A 17,768-nucleotide genomic window follows, 5' to 3' on the forward strand; every position below is an offset into this window, starting at 1 on the left:
GTGGAAACCAGGTGTCTCCAGTTAAGCACTACTGCAAGGCAGTGTGCTGACTAATCTGTTGCTGTCTACTGAACTCAGTATGACTTTCCCATAATGGTGTTTAAAATCTGTATGTGACTGTGGCTGAGCCTCAAGTACTTTACTATTTCTGACCAGCATGTCAAAATTGAATCTTTTCTTTGGATAGACTTAAAAACCCAGAGGAATAGTGCTGGAGTTTGGAGTACAAAATAAACGAATTGCCATACATAAACTATTTTTCAAGACCTAGGTGTCTTATCGTCATGATTACGTCTTTAATCTACTGCTTGGTGAAATTCTTTGGAAAAGCCTCATCTTATTTAGAAAAGAAAATAGATTGACATTAGAAAACAAAGGTATTGTAACTATACAAAGGAATGAAAAAAAGCCTAGGGAAGCAAAGGGTGCTAACAAAAGAAAAGATAAGGGAAAATAGTTGTAATGCAAAAGCTAAAACGAAAAAAGAAGAGAGATTTTATTGCAGCAATTTGATACACATTAGGCTGTATATACTACTGCTATATATTTAATAGCAGCTCCAAATCACTGACTGAATTCATCACTATCCTGAGATACGAGAATACTACTCAATTTCAGTAATGCCAGTTGCTTGTTTTGAATTTTAATAGAGATTATAGGATTACATAGGCAGCAAATAATTAATTTCTTAGTGTCTTTTACTTTATTTAACACCATCTAGGCTTGAGGAAAAACATAAAAGATACTGACAACAGTGACAAAACAAAGAGAATTATTGAAAAGGTCATTGATACAGAAGACATCTCTGTTCTCTTGATACATTTTCCATTTAAAACAATGCAGAAATTTTTTACCTTTTCAAATTGTCAGAGTTCTTATTGTGTCAACTGTGCCCTTCAGCAGGGAGGAATATAGCACAGTATTCCTTTATATGTTCTGTTTGAATTCTGCCCTGACTCAGTGATGCTCCAGGATTGAACTGAGATTTATTTCCTTCTGAATCCAGTTTTATTCTTCTAGGCACTATGGTGTAGCATCTTGATGATGACAAGGAGGTCTCACAAGTATTCCCTTTCCTTTGCAAAAGGTCGGGTTGCTTTCTAGAACTGTAGTGCTGTGTTAAAATAGTTGTTTTTTTTCATAATGTAACTGAAGCATTTCAGTGAACCACAGTAACCTGTAAAACGCAGAAATGAAGCAACTTTCACTTCTATTTTATTAAAAAAAAATAAGAAAAAAAACCCAGCAACTAAGGAGACAATATTCAGTTTCCAAACTTTACGAGTAAAGTTGTCAGAAAACACTTGTCAGAAAAACTGCTTCATAGTAGTTCTGGATTGTAATAATCTGAAGTGGATTATCACAGAGAGAGCAGGTAAATAAACAAAATGGTGATCAAGATGAAGAACTCTCAGCAATCACTTCTGTTTAAGGAAATGTCTTTGCAGATATTGCTGGAAGGGATTAAAAGAGAAGCATCCAATTTTTGCCATTTTTCTTTGTCGATGCTGGAGTGTGACAAGAATAAGACCAGAAACTCCTTTTTTGAGTTCTGTTTGCAAAAAAAAGAAATTTTTCAGAAAGTATCCATGCTATAAGACACGAATTCAGAGTGAAGCCACTGCTAGCACAGGGATTTCTTTTGTAGATTGAAAGCTGCCTACCCATTCTGCTTGCAGCTCTGCATTAGCACAACTTAGCCTTTCCAGTGTTATTAATAGATGTAACTCAACTAGAGCTGAAGAAGTCTTACCAGGAGATTCGTACATCCCCAAGCATTAAAATACAAATCTTCAAAGACACTGCATAGGGAGTGCTGAGCAGTGTGACAGGTAATCAAAAGCCAGAATGTGCCCTCAGGTGTATGCTTGACTTCATAAGGACTTTTGAGATGGTTCTTTTTTCCCCATACCATTTTCATTGTCCCTGCTTCATTGCTAAAAGTTTCAAACAATTCATCATCTAAATTATAAGACAACAGAAAATACCTACTGTTTTGGTTTGACTCATTTGATGAGCATGCAACATTATCCCAATAGGAGTTTAAGATGATAAAACACCAAGTGAGTTAGAAGGCAGACTGAAATGATATCATCGTTAAACTTACAGCACTTTTGGCTGATATGGTATGTCAGTGCTGTGCTATAAGCTTCAAATAAAATGAACAAAAAATAGTAATACAGTTTAGAGAGTTATTCATGACCCTAGATGTTACAGATCTACAAGCTTTCACCTTTTCCTCTTAAAACTATGCGTATATGTGAAATGCAAATTTGCTGGATTTCCTGGGAGGCTTCCTCCTTCCCTCTTGGTGTGAGTTCAGAGCTCTGGGAGAGCATGGTTCGTAACTGAGTGAACATCAAAAGCTGGGGCAGTATCTTCACACCACAATGGGATCAGATACCGGTCTGTTCTGACTGTGCTGAGTGTCAGGTTGGAAGCCAGGTAAATCCGGTTGACCTGTCGCCAACTGGATGCATGCTGTTTGATGCAGTAAAACTTCCACCAGGTTTGATATGAGCTGGGGGGAATAATGTTCCAAACTGTCACGTTAGAGAAAGCTGAGTTTATGTCCCTACTTTAACTCCCTACGTTAGTCACCACAGAAAACACTGCAAAGTTTGTTACGAGGCTTTGTCACTGCAGCGCGTAGAGTGAGTTTAGCCAAGCATCTGATCATGACGAAATATTCTTCTTAATTTAAAAGCACATTTAAGTATTCCACTCAGCCTTGTTCTTAGGTGGCTAATAATGGAGTTGGATCCTCTTGCTCTGTTTTGGAGATGTCTCGTTGAATCACGTGTAGAATGATGTGACTAATTTGTGAAACAGAAGTCGTTCCCCTCCCCTCCCCCCAACAGCTGTTGATAGTGGTTTTCCTGGAGGGAGATACGACTTTTTATGTTGAAAGACACTGATCATTCTTTTCAGCATATCAGAGAATAAATGTACTGTGGGCTTTTCTATTTAAGAAAATAACAGAACAAATGGCTTTTATCTGTATTCCCATCATCACATCTACATAAATCTCACTGATGCTAATGGGACCTGTAGAAACAGATTAAAAACCTCTAACATTGTCAATGAGATATGGAGCAAAACATAGAGCAGAGCACCCTACAGAAGTAGAAGGATTTTGTCCCTGCAAGCATGTAATGCAGCCTGCTTATAATAAATTAATGTCATGTAAAACTAAGATGACAGACTGCACGAAAGCCCTTCATAACGAAGCACCTGATCAGTGCTTTATAATGAGGAAAGAGTATGCAATAGCTGTGCAAACTTACTGAACAGTGATCTTCTGTCACTGCCTAGATGGACCTTTTCAGAGAAGAGTTCAGTTGGTGTCCCCTCTGCCATAAGCACACATATGAGGTTTGTGATAAAGACATCCAGGAAGAACTGTCCAAACACAGCTAAGCTGGAAATGTGGAAAGTGGTTGGAAATGAAGATATGGGACTACGTGGGCCGAACTAGAGCTGTCAGTCACGCGCATAAAGAGGATAAGCTGAAACCAACAGGCTTATTTAGAAGAGTAGAAAAAGGTGACCAGACAGTGGAAAAAGCTCAGAGGCAGACTTCTGGGATTCCTGTAGAGTTTAAGAAGGAAAAGGAAAATTACAAGGTGCAGAGTTTTGAGAGTATGTAGAAATACATGATAAAATAATAAAAAAAAAAGTAGCAAAGAAAAAGGGGTTGAATCCTCCCAGCTGATCACAAATGACAGTGCTGTGGGCAGTAGAGCAAGGAGTGTCTGAGGAAGCAAGGCTGTTAACTGGAGTGCTCTAATATAGAACACACCTATGTATTTCAGTGTAAGTCACAATATTGACAAAATCAGCATGGCAGATACAGGCAACTTCGCTTCGTGGTAATTGCTGAAAGGATTTCGTTTTAGATAGTGTTTGATTTCCATGTATGTTTGAAAACTGTAGACCAAGAGCAGCAGGCACACTGAAACCATTAATTGCAGTGATCTGGATGTCACTCAAGTTTGGGGATTTTTCATTTTTATTTTAGTATTTAAAGTAGCATGGAGTCTTCTTTATTTTTTATGGGTTGAACATTCAAAGCAAAGAAGAACTGATGAACTTATTTTGAAGGACTTTTTTTTTTTTTTTTTTTTTTTTTTTTAAGGAAAATTGTGTGAGTGATGGTTTTGATCAACTTCTTTCATAGGATTCCACCTGTAAGTGCAATTCTTGCACCTCACTTGATATCCTAGCTCAAGAAACTCAGCATTGCCTTTTAACATTCAAGTCAGAAAGGCAGACTGTCTGTAAGATGAAATGACTGCTACTGTCTTCAATAGAGATATTAGAGCTGTACTGTTCTCCTTTTACTTAGGGCTGTGCAATGTTACCTTTACTGTCTTACAATCTCTTTATGGTCTTCCAGTATTTTCTTTCTTGACAGACAACATGCTTGGGACCCATGTATCTGAAAAAGCAGTGTGTTGTAATCTCATATATCTAGATATTCTTAAATCTGCACAGAAAAATGAAGTTATCTTTGAATCTCAATATGATGAGATTCAAAATATGTATGGCTCATAGAAAAATATAAAATTAAGTCATTACTGCCTTAGGGAATTCCATAAACAGGAATCCTGATCATATACAAATAAATGTAACTTTAGAGGGATGGAAAAGGCATAGCAGAAGTATGCATAATCCTGCTTGTATAGAAGCTTTTAGGGCTAGAACAGAAAAGATTGGCAGTGATTTGAAGCTTTCCCTGCTGCTCTGGTACATTGACTGCACAACTTAAAGTGATTCAGTAGAACTTCATTGTAGGCAGGTTAGCTCCTGGGTCGACCAAGCGAGGTACAAAGTAATTTTCTTCAGTAATGTAAATGTGAGCCTTTAAATAGAAGTAACTGCTGTTGACTTCAAAGCTGAGTCACCAGCACTAATGAATTTTCCAAGAAGTCATTTTTAGGTCAATTTACCAATATTTTAAAATTATTGTAGAATAGTTGCAATTCTTTCCAAACGAGCTTGTGCCCTTTCTACTTCTGCCTATCTATTTCGTGACGGGTAGCGAAGCAGGACTGAAAAACCTGTGAATGCCACGGAGACACTGTTTTGCCACTGCCACGTTGTGCCACATTTGTGATCTTTTTTGTTTCCTTAACTATTTGTTTACCTCCTTATTTCATTTCTGGTCAGTGTGCGTGGGTTTTTTTTGTGACAGTATAGCTCATCTCATAACATACATTTTTTTTAATGTAAAGTTGTGAATACTTCTTCAAGGCACTTAGCAGGTTTTAAAAAGCGTTAGTCATTGTGCTTCCCATACAAATTGTAAAACAGATTAAATATATGGAAGTACCTAGCCTAAGTCCTCTGTATCAGAATGGCTGTATTTGGTTTCTCTCTGTTGTCAGAATACCTACGTGTTGGCTTTCTTTGCTGTTTAAATGCTGTTCTGTTTGTTCCTAACTTCCCCTGTTTAACAGCAGACAAACCCAGGGAGCACTGAATGAATCGGATGATCCCGAAACAGGCTGTCTAACTGATAACAAGCCAACTTCTCGTCACTTCTATCCTGTCGCCTTGCTGCTTGTCAGCTCTCACTTGCTGGTTGTGTGGCTTATTTTAAGTCTTGCTTTGCTATTAGCCAAATATCAATAAACTGCACTTGTGTTCCTTTCTTTTCTACAAACAGCGACAAACTAACTTTAGAAAAGGGAATTGTGCTGTAATATTTCTACATTTTCAGACCCCAAGGATTCACCTTTAAAATACAAATGTCTGAAATGTACGATGTTTTCATTATTTTCTTCTGAACTCTAAGAAGTATACTATGCATTGAGTGAATTGATTTGCTCTTTCTGTTCATGATAAAGCTTTCCCACTGTAATTAGCTCCAAGAGAGCCCACTTACAATGCTGTCACTGTATACAAGATGGTGTGGAATCCTGAATGCTTGAACCCCTTTTCCCAGAGTAATAATTAGTCTGATTAAAAAAAAAAAAAAAAAAAAAAAAGAAAGAAAAAAAAGAAAGAAAAATGAATTTGCACAGTACAAACTAACCCCCCCCCTCCAGCCAAATATTACCGGGCGGTGGTTTGTGAGACTTACTTTCTTTGTGTTATTTTCATTGTTAATATTAGCTGATGGGATCTTTTTTGTTTGACAAATAGGTTATTACCTTGTTACAACTAACCCTTTTCTGTCAAGTAACTAAATGGAATAGAGTAAGTTCTGTTTGGTAATTAAATTAACCTGTTTGTAATTGTTGCTTTAGTTGCTTTTGCTTTCAAAACACTTTTATATTCTTTTTAACAAACTCCTGTTTATGTCTTGATGCACCACTTTGGCACTTGTGACTTTTGTACTGTATGTGAACAAGCATCTTTCCTTTATAAAGCAGAGAGTTGGATTCGGCTATTTGAAAAGCCATTTCTCTTTTTTCATTGCAAAGCTGAACATATGGAAAATGAAACAGAGATGAAACTTTCCTTCACAAATCTATAGGGCCAGACTTAATAAAATGCCTTATTCCTAGAAAAGTCATTTTTAGGGCAACAGGCACTGTCGCATATATAGTAAGCAATTTGAAAAACATGCAAAAGTTTAAAAGGCAAATATATTTCTGGAATCAGAATGAAATTTATCGTTAATTTTTTTTACTACACTTTAAAGTTTAAGGGCAAATATATTATGGAAGAAAAAAAAATCTTATCACCTATTTCTGAGGGCAATAACTGTATTGGGCCTGGCCTTGGATTTAATTTTGTAAGATGTATCATCACTTGTGGAAAACAAAAATGTAGAGTTGAATCTTTGTTATTTTTACTTCAACTGTTGCTGAAACTCTGCAATGAACAAATAAAACATATTTATTTATTCTGTGTTTCATGAAGTTGTACTTTTTCCCCCTTTCACTAGAGAAGGATGCCGCATAGAGAATGTACTGAAGAATGTCAAATGCAGAAAGTATGCATTCAACATGATTCAGCTGATGGCTTTCCCAAAGTACTACAGACCTCCAGAAGGGACATATGGAAAAGCTGACACCTAAGTTTAACAAAAATGTAATCAGGAACATACATCTATGCTAATTAGCAAATATAAAAATTGTTGTTTATGAGTTATTAATTGGCAATGTGTAACAGTCAATCTTTATCAGGTTTTATCATTTTAAAATAAGTGCAGCTAGTTATTATGAAATAAAACATGATGAAAAAGTAACGGACTGAACATTCTCAAAACCAACTATATTCAGCTTTTCTGCACAAAGTTGAAACTTAGTATGACCCATTAGCCAGCTGCAAATACTTTTTGAGTAGTTTGATAGAAGATCAAAAAGGGAAATATGGATTGTTATAGGAATTGATGTTAGCGATTTAGAAGGTGGCGTTTTGACTCTGAACGAAAACCTGAGATTTAAGGGTTCTCTTCCTGCTGCAAATAGCGTTCTGGGGGGAAAAAAACCCATAAAGCCTAGATTTTGATTACCGGTGATCAAATCCTTCATAGAACTGTTTATGAAAGGTGCTAATCTCTTAATACCTGGGCTGAATATAAATTTAGTAATTATATTTTGCTTCTTTACATAAGCATGTAACTACATAATATATTTTTAATAATTACAGCATGTAATTTCATTCTGGTTCCTTGCAGTTCATTTGAATGTATCATTCTTGGCTTTCTGAACCATAGCCAAATACTGCCTGTTTCACTTGCACATAAATCACATTGAAATCAGGGCGATTAATTCTTCAGGTAAGGTGACCTGAATTTGACCTGTCATGTTGCTCTTTATTGTAAACCCTGAAAACTAATTTTTTGTTAGCAGTAGGTAAAATAGAGTTGTTATATACAGGATTTAACATATATTTTTAGGCTATAAGAATGTGTTTTTACAAAGCCTAAGCATTGTAAGTAAGGTAACCCCCTATATTTGGACTAATTTAGCTGCTACAGCGCTTTTGTGTCAAATTTGTAATGCTACATGTAGACAAGCTAGCACCAAAGACAACCATCAACTTAAAAAGAAATAATTTTAATGCTTCTGCCAGCCTGTGTTAGTCCTGAATTTGTCTTACAGAGAGCAATTTGTGGTTTTTTTAATTGTTTTCATCCATTTCCTTCTCCTGCCCTATTGAAATACATTAAAAAAAAGGAATTCACTTGACCTTTATGTAACAAATGCTTTAATTCTGAGAGAAAATGTATAGAACAGAAATATGAGAATTTTATCCAAATGAAACTGCATTGGAAATTTAAGGATCAGTAGAAACATGTATTTGCCAAGGATGAACAGGTTAATGTTTGCATGCTTGTATAGAAGCCACGGAAATCTTGATAAATGATGAATTAATATTTTTTAAAAATCTATTAAGATAGTGGGTATAAATCTGTTACTATACGTATAAAAATATATATACATAAAGAGCCTGATCCTGCAAATTGTAATTGAGTGACTACATGAAAATGATCTGGCATGTGAATAACATTAAACCTACCTTGCAAGATCAGGCTTTTGGCCAACTAGTAAAAACATCAGGAAGAGATCCTCATTCCAGCATTCATTGCCTTCAGTGAAGCCTGGAATTCGCCCATCTGATGTATTTACTTGATGAATTGGAACATTTTTTCAAAGTAAAATACATCACTTGAGTAGCGTTCTGGTGCCTTTATTGTTTGTTCATGTTATATGCCTCCATTAGGATGTTCTCCCATGCATGGTTTTTTTCCCCCCTCCCCGTTAGAACGTATTACTTTGCAGCAGGTGTCAGAAGAGTCAGCACTGTGTTACAGATAAGATTAGGCAGACGGCAATATAATGCCTCGATTTTTTTTCCCTGACATATACTAGTAGAAGCAGGGAGGATGGGTGGATGTGTGCACAGATTTGTGTTTGTATTTGAGTGTTTAACCATTACACAGCTGACCTGTACAAAATCTTATTTGCGGGTTTATGGAGCACGAGTCTTCCTAAGTAATGTTCTGTTCTGTTAATCTGATTGCTACATAAGCCCTTGCTATCCTTTCTGACATGTTTATTCTTAACGTTAAAAATGTTACATATACGGTTTAGAAATAGTGGTAAATTCCTCGTGCAAGTCTGAAATAATCCCATAGGTGTATAATAGAGGATGATAGCCTTTCCGCAGTGATCTTAAATGATCTGCAAAATTCTTTGGTGGGATAGTGTTCCCTGGTAAGTACTGTAGTTCCCTGTAGCACTTTACCCCAATCCCCATGGGCATTCTGGCAAGTTCAAAGTACGATATTCTATAGCCTTCTTATCAGGGAAACCCTCTTTCAAGATCTTTCCTCAGCATTTAAATCACACTTGGGATCTAACTTGCCATTGAGACTATCATGTTACTTTTATATTTAGGGAGTTTTCAATAGTGAAGCCACATGAGTGCAAAAAAAGCGTTAATTTTCTGTCCTTATCCTAACAGCCCCTCCCAGCATGTCTGTGTGAAATAACATCATCTGTTACTTGTTAAAGATGATGAGAAAAATAGCACAGCGGTGCACTGCAGGGAGACTTCCCTGGGCTCGGGCCATTACAGAAGCAGAGCTTGGGTTTTGTTTCAAACAAGGCTGAACTCTTATGCCAAGTTTTGATGTGAACATCTGTTTGTACGTTACTAAGACCCTTGTAAAGCCTGCTGACACCGTTGCAGGTGTCCTAGAAGAAGCTGGTTGCCTCAGTAGTGAGACATGTGTTAGGCTCCTGCTTCCTTGCGAGGTTCCCGAGAGCGAGTGTCGCCGCCGGCTGCCGTTCGTATCGGCAGAGGATTGGTTACCAAAGCTGAGCAGTCAGCTAAACACTGATGCAAAACTAGTGGGGTTTTTTCTGCTTTGACTATCGTGAAGAAACACAAAAAAGCTTTTGCTGCAGGTTAATGGTTATTTTACAACTCAGCGTGTATATGCTGTCTGTAGAAGCCGTATTTGAGCCCTGTGTAGTATTTGAGTGCTTAACAGAGGGGTTAAATTATCCTTGAGGTCTTGCATGTATACTTGTAGTTCACTGTGAATATCAGAGGAGTCATACTTTTATGAGCAGGCTGCACCATTTTCTTGCAAAGGGCTATGGAAAACATACTGAGTTTAGTGGCAGATTCACAGAAAATATTCTGTATCTGCTTTCTTAAAACTTTTGTAAGGTATGAAATATTCTATCCTGAGGGAAGGACAATATTCAAGGGTTAGAATATTTTAAGTATGTATCTGGCATCTGAAGCCACATCCTGCCCATCTTACTCAGCAAAGATATAAATAAGGCAATCAGGCTCTGCCTTGAGGAAACCTAAGTGAGGGCTTCTAGCTTTGGATATTTGTACAGTGTGTTGTTACATGCTTGTCTGAGGTTTTTTATACCACAGGTTAGCAGTTAAATGGAAAACTAGTTTAACATGCCTAGAAAAGGGGTGAAAGGAAAGTTAATGTAATGTTTTCTCAGAGATTATTAAAGTAGTGCTATAACTAACATGCCTAAGCCTGGCATTAGTAAGCAGCCAGGTCTTTTCTTCTGAAATCTTCTTTTAGGGAGTTCTTACCAGCGTTTATACTTCATTTTTTCATGGGGCAATTAGGAAACAGAGAAATTTTTAATTATATTATCTGATTTTGTCTATGTGAAACTGTATTTTGATGGAATACTAGCAATGTATGTGCCACAAAGAATAAATAACATAGAAGGATAGCTGAGGCCAACAAAATAACAACTAAGGATGAGCCTAATGAAGTCCTTTGCACTGTTAATTTTTGCACTCTCCAGACTTTTGGCATTAAGTAAAGCAAGGAAGTTAAAGAACAAATTTTTGTGTCTAAAACAATCAATCCTGATGAAAATAGTTATTTTAAGTGAATTAAAATGTAATGATATCTAAAACGTCATTAGCAATTGTAAAAGTAGTGCAGCGTATCATTTTGAAGCCTAGTGTGTAACACCCCTATTTTGATCCTCAGAAAAGAAATTCATTTGTATTTCTAGTTTTAAAAGATGTTCCAGGAAATCTTACAGTCGGCTGATCAAAACAAAGGCATGAAATGCACTGAACATCACTGGGTATAATAAACAAATTGTGTTAAAATCTGTGCAGCAAAATTACTTGTGTAAGTTAACAGATGTAACCGGTTAACGATCTTAAACCTATATTGTGTCAGTTGGCTATGTTGTAGACTTGAAACCGTTGATATCTCTGTATTTATGCTTTTTTATTGTAAAGAGGAACTGTACAGGTGATACTATGAGACGTGAGTTTTCATCTTGTTTTTCACTTGCAGCTTAAAAGCAGATGTTTACATTCAAAGTGCTTTAAATTCATTAACTGTTCTTTAAAACAGAAACTTGCCTTGTACAATGCATGTTTTCTAAAAAGCATCACAAACTTCTTGGTAAAAAGAAAAGAAAAAATTTCAAAGATTTCAGTCTCTAGAACAGGAATGGCTTTTCCCTTACTCATGCAACACGTCAGCAGTGATTGTATCGTGTTGCTGGAGGGCTCAGCTATACTCTGCAGCCCTCAAACATTTTTTTACTTTCCCTTTCTCTCAATAGCATCTACTGAATAAGTAATAAAACAAACTAAGAAGAGATTCAGCATATTACTGATGATCCGAGAATAACAACTGTATTTGCTCAAATACACGTAGGACTGAATACTTCATTATGAATAAAACAGAAGGTACTTGTGAACCAATGTATCCATATTCCAAAGAGCTTAAAAACAAAGTGTGAGCGTTTGTGTGCTGACAGGGAGAAAGAATTATGGTAGAAGGGGTATGATAACAGAGCGCTCTGAATCTCTGCGGTCTGGAGCAGTGGGATCTGAACTGTGCTGCTGTAACTTAGACATCTAACTTCTGGCAATGGTGTTTTTTACTCTTTCCATTTGGCATGCAAATTACTTCAAACATTGTCAGCTCTTCTGTTTCGTTTATGAAGAGTCTGACTTCAAAAATTCTGAAATCCCAGGTTATTCTGGTACTCATTTTTATTTGGTGTAGCTGTTCCACTGTAATGGGCCTGTCTCACTCTCTGGAGTGCATGGGGCTATTTGTATTAGTAGCATTAATAGGACTTCAGCCCACAATGTGTTTAATTCAGAGAAATGAAGCACAACTAAGCAATTCAGCTTTTTTTGTACTGCAGGATTTAGCATTTTGTTTCATTGCTGTCTGTAAGCCATGCCCATTGTACACTGTGTGTATGTTTTTATTTAAATAAATGTGATGTTTATTTTTTATGTTTCTGACTTTTTGTGTTTGTTAGTCATTTTTCATTTTCATGACAGTGCTGATGTTCAGAGGACAGATTCTGGACGATGCTAGGAATGAGCTCGCTCCTAAAAGAGTCAGTGAAAGCCTGTATGTCCGATCACTATTCAAAGAGCAAATATTTAAGAAAAGCTCTAATGCAAGAGTAAAAACCTGGCAATGACCATAAATTAATTGTTTCTGTTGTTCCTAGTGTTACTACAGTTTTCATCTCAGAACCAGGTGCGTCTTACATTTTCTAATTAAAACCAAACAAACATTCACATACTTACAAAGAAACCCTCTCACGTAGCTGCTGACCTGTAGAGAATTACTCAATGTAACAGAAGTGGGATCAACATCTTTCATAATGAAACCTCTTAAAAATGCAAAACAGCATGCTTTAGCAGGTATTTTATCTTCATTATTTCAATGTTTCTTCCTGCATTCCAGACCCTGGAAAATGATCACAGGTTGCTTTGGGTGTTTTTTGTTGGTTTTTTTTTGTTTGTTTTGAATACACAGATTTATTATATTATGTATCTTCACCATAAAAGGTAAGTTCTCCATGGCTGACTGAAATGTAGCTGAAAGCTTGTTTTGGCTACAGAATATAGTAAAATGTGGCTCACCTTGTGTATTGCTAGTACGACGATTAGAAGCTTGTTGCATGATTTACTCCCTCCCTCTGTTTATGTGTTTAGTTGCTTCACACTGATAAATTCAGTGAGATGTTAATTACCCACCCAACTCTTGATTACCTTTAGAAAGCGCCGGGAACTTATGGTTATTATGGTAATAAGTTATAAAACATCTGCTAGCATTTGGTCTAGGAATTTTGTCTCTTACTAATAAAAGTGACAATCTTTAAATATACTATGTCTCACTTTGCATGATTACAGATTTTATATTGTATGCAGATTAGGAAACTGTTCTCATGACAGAATTTTAAAGGCTGGAAGAGGGAGAAAACAGCAGCAGTAAAGAAGTAGTACTGTAGTATGATAGTAAAAATATATCTGGTTTCACCGCTTCTCTTTCCAAAGTTACTTTGGGGCATGTTTGAGCAGAAGTACGGTCTGGTGTGTCTGAAACATAATCTGCACTGGGACATAATCTGCACTGGGACGTCCATTGCTGGTGCTGAGAATACCTGTATACAAAATGTGAAGGTTGTGTGTTTCTCCCTCTAGTCCTGTCAGCTCTGCATGTTGCCGCAGGAAGGCTGCTGAATCTGGTACGAATCTCGGTCTTCAGCAGTCCTATGGCGACATTGTTAATGGGATTAAGAACAGTGAAATTCTAGGGATTAATTGGACTGTGCTCTGCTTGCTTTACCCAAGTAGACCATATATGTTTCTATGCAAGCTAAGTACTGTACTAACCCATTACGTGAATGAGAAGTACGCTTCCTCTGCTGCAAGAAAGATTTTTGGCACAAACTGATTTTGCATAGAAATTGTTATACCAGTTTTTACACCATCACAAATGTAAGTGACCCAAACGCTGCTTAGCTGAGAAGGTAAGAAGTGAGCACAGAACACATCAAGGTAGTCTTTTTTCTTCCTTCCTCCTCCTTCCTTCTTCTCATGGCTTATAAGTATTGTGCTTCTGAATTTCACATCTGAAGAAGATTAATAGACCTTCTAGATGGTGATTACAAGACCCAGTGTAAGCAGCAAGCACTTCTTCAGGTAAATTAAATACTTTAAACTGTTTCACAGGAACTTTTGATGCAAATCAAGTTGTCATCACCCTGGGGAAAAAAAAAAAGAAAAAGAAAAAGAAAAAAAGAAAAGATACCTCATAAGGGTAAGTAACATTAGCCAGTCTTTTTAAGGGCTAACTTGACCTGCTTATGATATACCATTTCCACACTTTATGGAAACAAAAGTTTATTATGAAAATAAGGAAATAAAACTCAAGGCTTTTGTTTTTTTAATCTCTGTAAGGGAAAAGGAAGTGAGCGTTTCAGATGAGTGGAAAATAGCAGCTCTTAGCAGTTTTTGTGTGAATCCAGCTTGTGTGCTCAGCTATAAAATGCTGATAAAAGTTGGGTTTTTTTTAAAAAAAGTGAAGCACCCAATTTATATTTATGTATTCATGGGCATAGTTAATGGACATCAGTAGGGAAGATGTGCTCCTGCACTTTTTAAAAATCAACAGGAAAGTAGTGCACACAATGCAATTCCCTTTTGCATAAACCTATTAAGTCAAATCAATTTTTACAAGCACATAGGCCAGAGCTCTGGCACTTAATTCCCTTTGATCTTCAGCCTGCTAAATTCCACTTCCCACTGCGCTACTATGCAGTTTATTTTTAACAGTTAATTTGTTTGGACATCATTAAAAAGAAAATGCTACAGTTTCTAGCCATAATAAAGCACTGAACTGTCTGTCAAGTTATTAACTGTCTGCATATGCACACATGCAAACAACGGATCACACAAAGAGACTTAACAAAAATGCCACATTACTCTATTGAAACCATGAAGCAGACTATACAACTGATACCGTCTTACACAAAGGCAGCATTGCAGATAACTCACCAATTTCCGTGCTCTGAGTTCAACTTCCCGTTACCATGGCTGTTAAGCGTCTGAAGAAAGAGACTGCTCTGAAATGACAGGTTTTGAAGGGAAGCCCTTGCCACTGAGTCAATGGATTTGTCTTAGAATTACAATGATGCAAATTCAAAATTATCCTTTACGATGATTAGTGCCCTGAAGCACGTATTTCCTAATTCAAGATTATTTTTCCAACTGACTACTACTATGGAGTTGGTATAGGGTGTCTTCTATAAATAATGCACGTATCTGGGGCTAGGGTTTCCATGCTGTTTAAATTCGTGTGATGTGGAACAAAAATGTTCTAATTTTTTCAATTCATGATCATGCTGTGATTATATTTTAGTCGATATTTTCAGTTAGCAGACTACTAGGTTTATGCTATGTTATGTGAAGGACTTGCAAAGAGATCTACGTTCCCATATACATGCTGCGTTTGCAGCACTGAGGTGCGCATTTAGATGCTGAAATTAGCACATTTGGGCGCCACAAGTCTAGATGCCCCCGAGGCAGATGGATTGCATAAAACTCTCTGACACCAGTGGCTAGAGAGGCTCAGCAGCTGCGCTAAAGGAGACTGCACCCAAACAAGATCAACTAATTGCTCTGCATGGCTCATTCAGAGAGGCAAGTCTGGGAGAAGGGTGACTGCATACCCGCTACGCCTGGAACTGTCCGCATCCGGATCCGGGTAATTGCAGGTAGAGTATTCCCATGGTTTGTGGTTCATCTTCCATGGATTATAAAGCTGTCAGAAACCTGGGGCCTGCTAAATGTGCTGGCCATTTGCCTTGTCCTAGCCCCTCTTGGCTATGCTAGGCTATGCTGCGCTTATTGTGTAATTCATAAAAACAAAAAGTTAATGTAAATAATTTTTACAAAGGCATTTACAAAGGCCAAAGATAACCTCATCCTAACTCCAACAGAGTCAATACATAGGGAATGGTGTAAGAGCAGGACTGACTTTCCCAGTGAGCCTCATCACAGAGCTCTCCCAGCTTCTGTTAATCAGTGATTTAGGGACATCTGGAGCAAGATGCATGTTCGATCGATATTAGTGATGTACTAAAACAGATAAAAGTTCACGATCAGAGAAAACGGTGTTACAAAATGTAATCGAAGAAATGCCACCTTTGAATAGATACTCTGGTGAGTCTGTGAATCTGAATCATCCAGCCTTCAAAACCCAAGCACCATCAGCAATGTATAAGGCCATAGGAGTCGTTTTGTGCCTGATTCTCCTCCATCAGAAACTTTGATAATCAAACTTTCTGCTTTTGTTTCTTGTTTATGTAATAATTTGGATACCTGAATGGAGGATGGGGTTAGGAGAAGTATTGCACAGGTTTCCCAATTGAGCACTATCAGAACTGTTCTATAGAGTACTCTTTAAAAGTACGATAAATGTGGGGTTTAGTGAATTATGTAGACGTAATGCTACTAGATGATACCTAAAAAGAAGGAACCAAATTTACCCACAGGAAATTCAGTGTGTCAGCTTTGTTTTTATATGTCTAGCTGATTGCAAGGATAAGGGATTTGGGTAAAATGTGAAGCAGGTTCGTCAGCCATAGCAATCAACAGTTGCATCTGCTTTTATTATGCAGGAGGGACAATATGGCAGATGAGCCTTTTCAGAAGTAGGCTATGTTATATGGAACACCTGTTTCTCTAATTTTTAAAATGAGATTTCATGACATTTTGTCAAGAAGGCAAGGTTATGATGTGGATTCTGGTGAGAGAACCACAGCCTGGAACTAGTAACAGAATTAACCTAAACGTAAGCCAGAAAAGATGGGAAACTACCTACCTAGTCGTCTATGGGATAATCAAATACAGTTCAGGAAACGTCAGGAATAATTGCCAGATTCCTCCTTCCCGATGTGCCGTGTCTGCCTTATCTATCTAGGACAGATACAGAGTACATTTTGCTCCAGTTGTTCCCTTCATGTCTTTAACTTGGGCTTACCTCTTACACCCAAGGCAGGCTGGGCACAAATGAATTTCACATTTGTAGCTGTGCACTTCATACCCCCTGTAGCAGAACATTAACTGGTCTGCCGATGAAATTGTAATACAATGCATGCTGCGAGAATAAACTTTGTACCCACAAATATTGTCTAAATTCATCCTGCCTTGGGTATAAGAGATAAGCTCAGCTTGAAGAAATGGAACAATAAATACGAAAACGAGAAAGACAAACGATGTTCTTTATAAATGACATTCCTAGATAAGCACATAACCAAGCCATCTAGTGAAGTCTTAAGTTTGATTTGAGTTAATCATGTAAATAACTGATTATTGTGAGCACGAGGTATGTCATTCTTCATTGTTCTGTTTTCATCCTGAATTTCATTTTGGAGGTCCGTTCTTCTGTTGCTGGCTTGTTTTTTTAATAGAGGCAATTTGCAATAGGACCATAGGTCAGTAGAGATTTTATACCTAAAATACCTCTTATTTGAAAGAAAACTATTTCTTCTTTTTCCATCAGAAACCAGGTATTAACAAATAATTATGAAAAATGACCACATCTACTGGGAAATCTTTAAGTATCCTGGGTGCTGGCATTTTTGATCAGTACATTTAAAACTTAAAAACTAGAATAGCATTACATACCGTTTTGCAGAAGCAACCTCAGCCTTCCTGTGTGCTGGGGAAGACTTTTTCTTCCATTTCAACAGTTTTCTCGATCATTTTATTTCAGCGCGTGCACTCAGTACAAGACTACGTATGACACAGAAATGTGTCACAATATCTGCTATTACTGTAACATTTTATTGAAACATCCGAATGAAGATGAATGGCAGTTAAGTCAATTTAAATGTTAGTTCAGCACACAAGGTAGACAGAAGTAGATTATATCTAGTCTCGTTTTAGGCAGCTGTGGAGACCCATGTTTACACGCTTTTGTTTTCCTAGAGCGAGCCACATCGTCGGATCGTGACCTTGGAATGCTGGCAGGTACG

General features: G+C 37.2%; 1 protein-coding gene across 10 annotated transcripts in view; it reads left to right on the forward strand.

The window, feature by feature from the left end:
* The window catches only part of INPP4B (inositol polyphosphate-4-phosphatase type II B), a 384,670-nt gene extending 370,681 nt beyond the window's left edge, over positions 1-13,989 (forward strand). For 5 of the 10 annotated variants that reach the window (XM_062573929.1, XM_062573933.1, XM_062573930.1 and 2 more), the window contains one exon: positions 6,899-7,625. In XM_062573929.1, the coding sequence (XP_062429913.1) occupies positions 6,899-7,031 (133 nt within the window). In that variant the 3' untranslated portion in view covers positions 7,032-7,625. The other 5 variants (XM_062573931.1, XM_062573935.1, XM_062573936.1 and 2 more) reach the window with 4 other exon arrangements.
* The last annotated feature ends 3,779 nt before the right edge of the window (positions 13,990-17,768 follow it).

The sequence above is a fragment of the Rhea pennata genome, chromosome 4, assembly GCF_028389875.1.
Source record: "Rhea pennata isolate bPtePen1 chromosome 4, bPtePen1.pri, whole genome shotgun sequence".
NCBI lineage: Eukaryota > Metazoa > Chordata > Aves > Rheiformes > Rheidae > Rhea > Rhea pennata.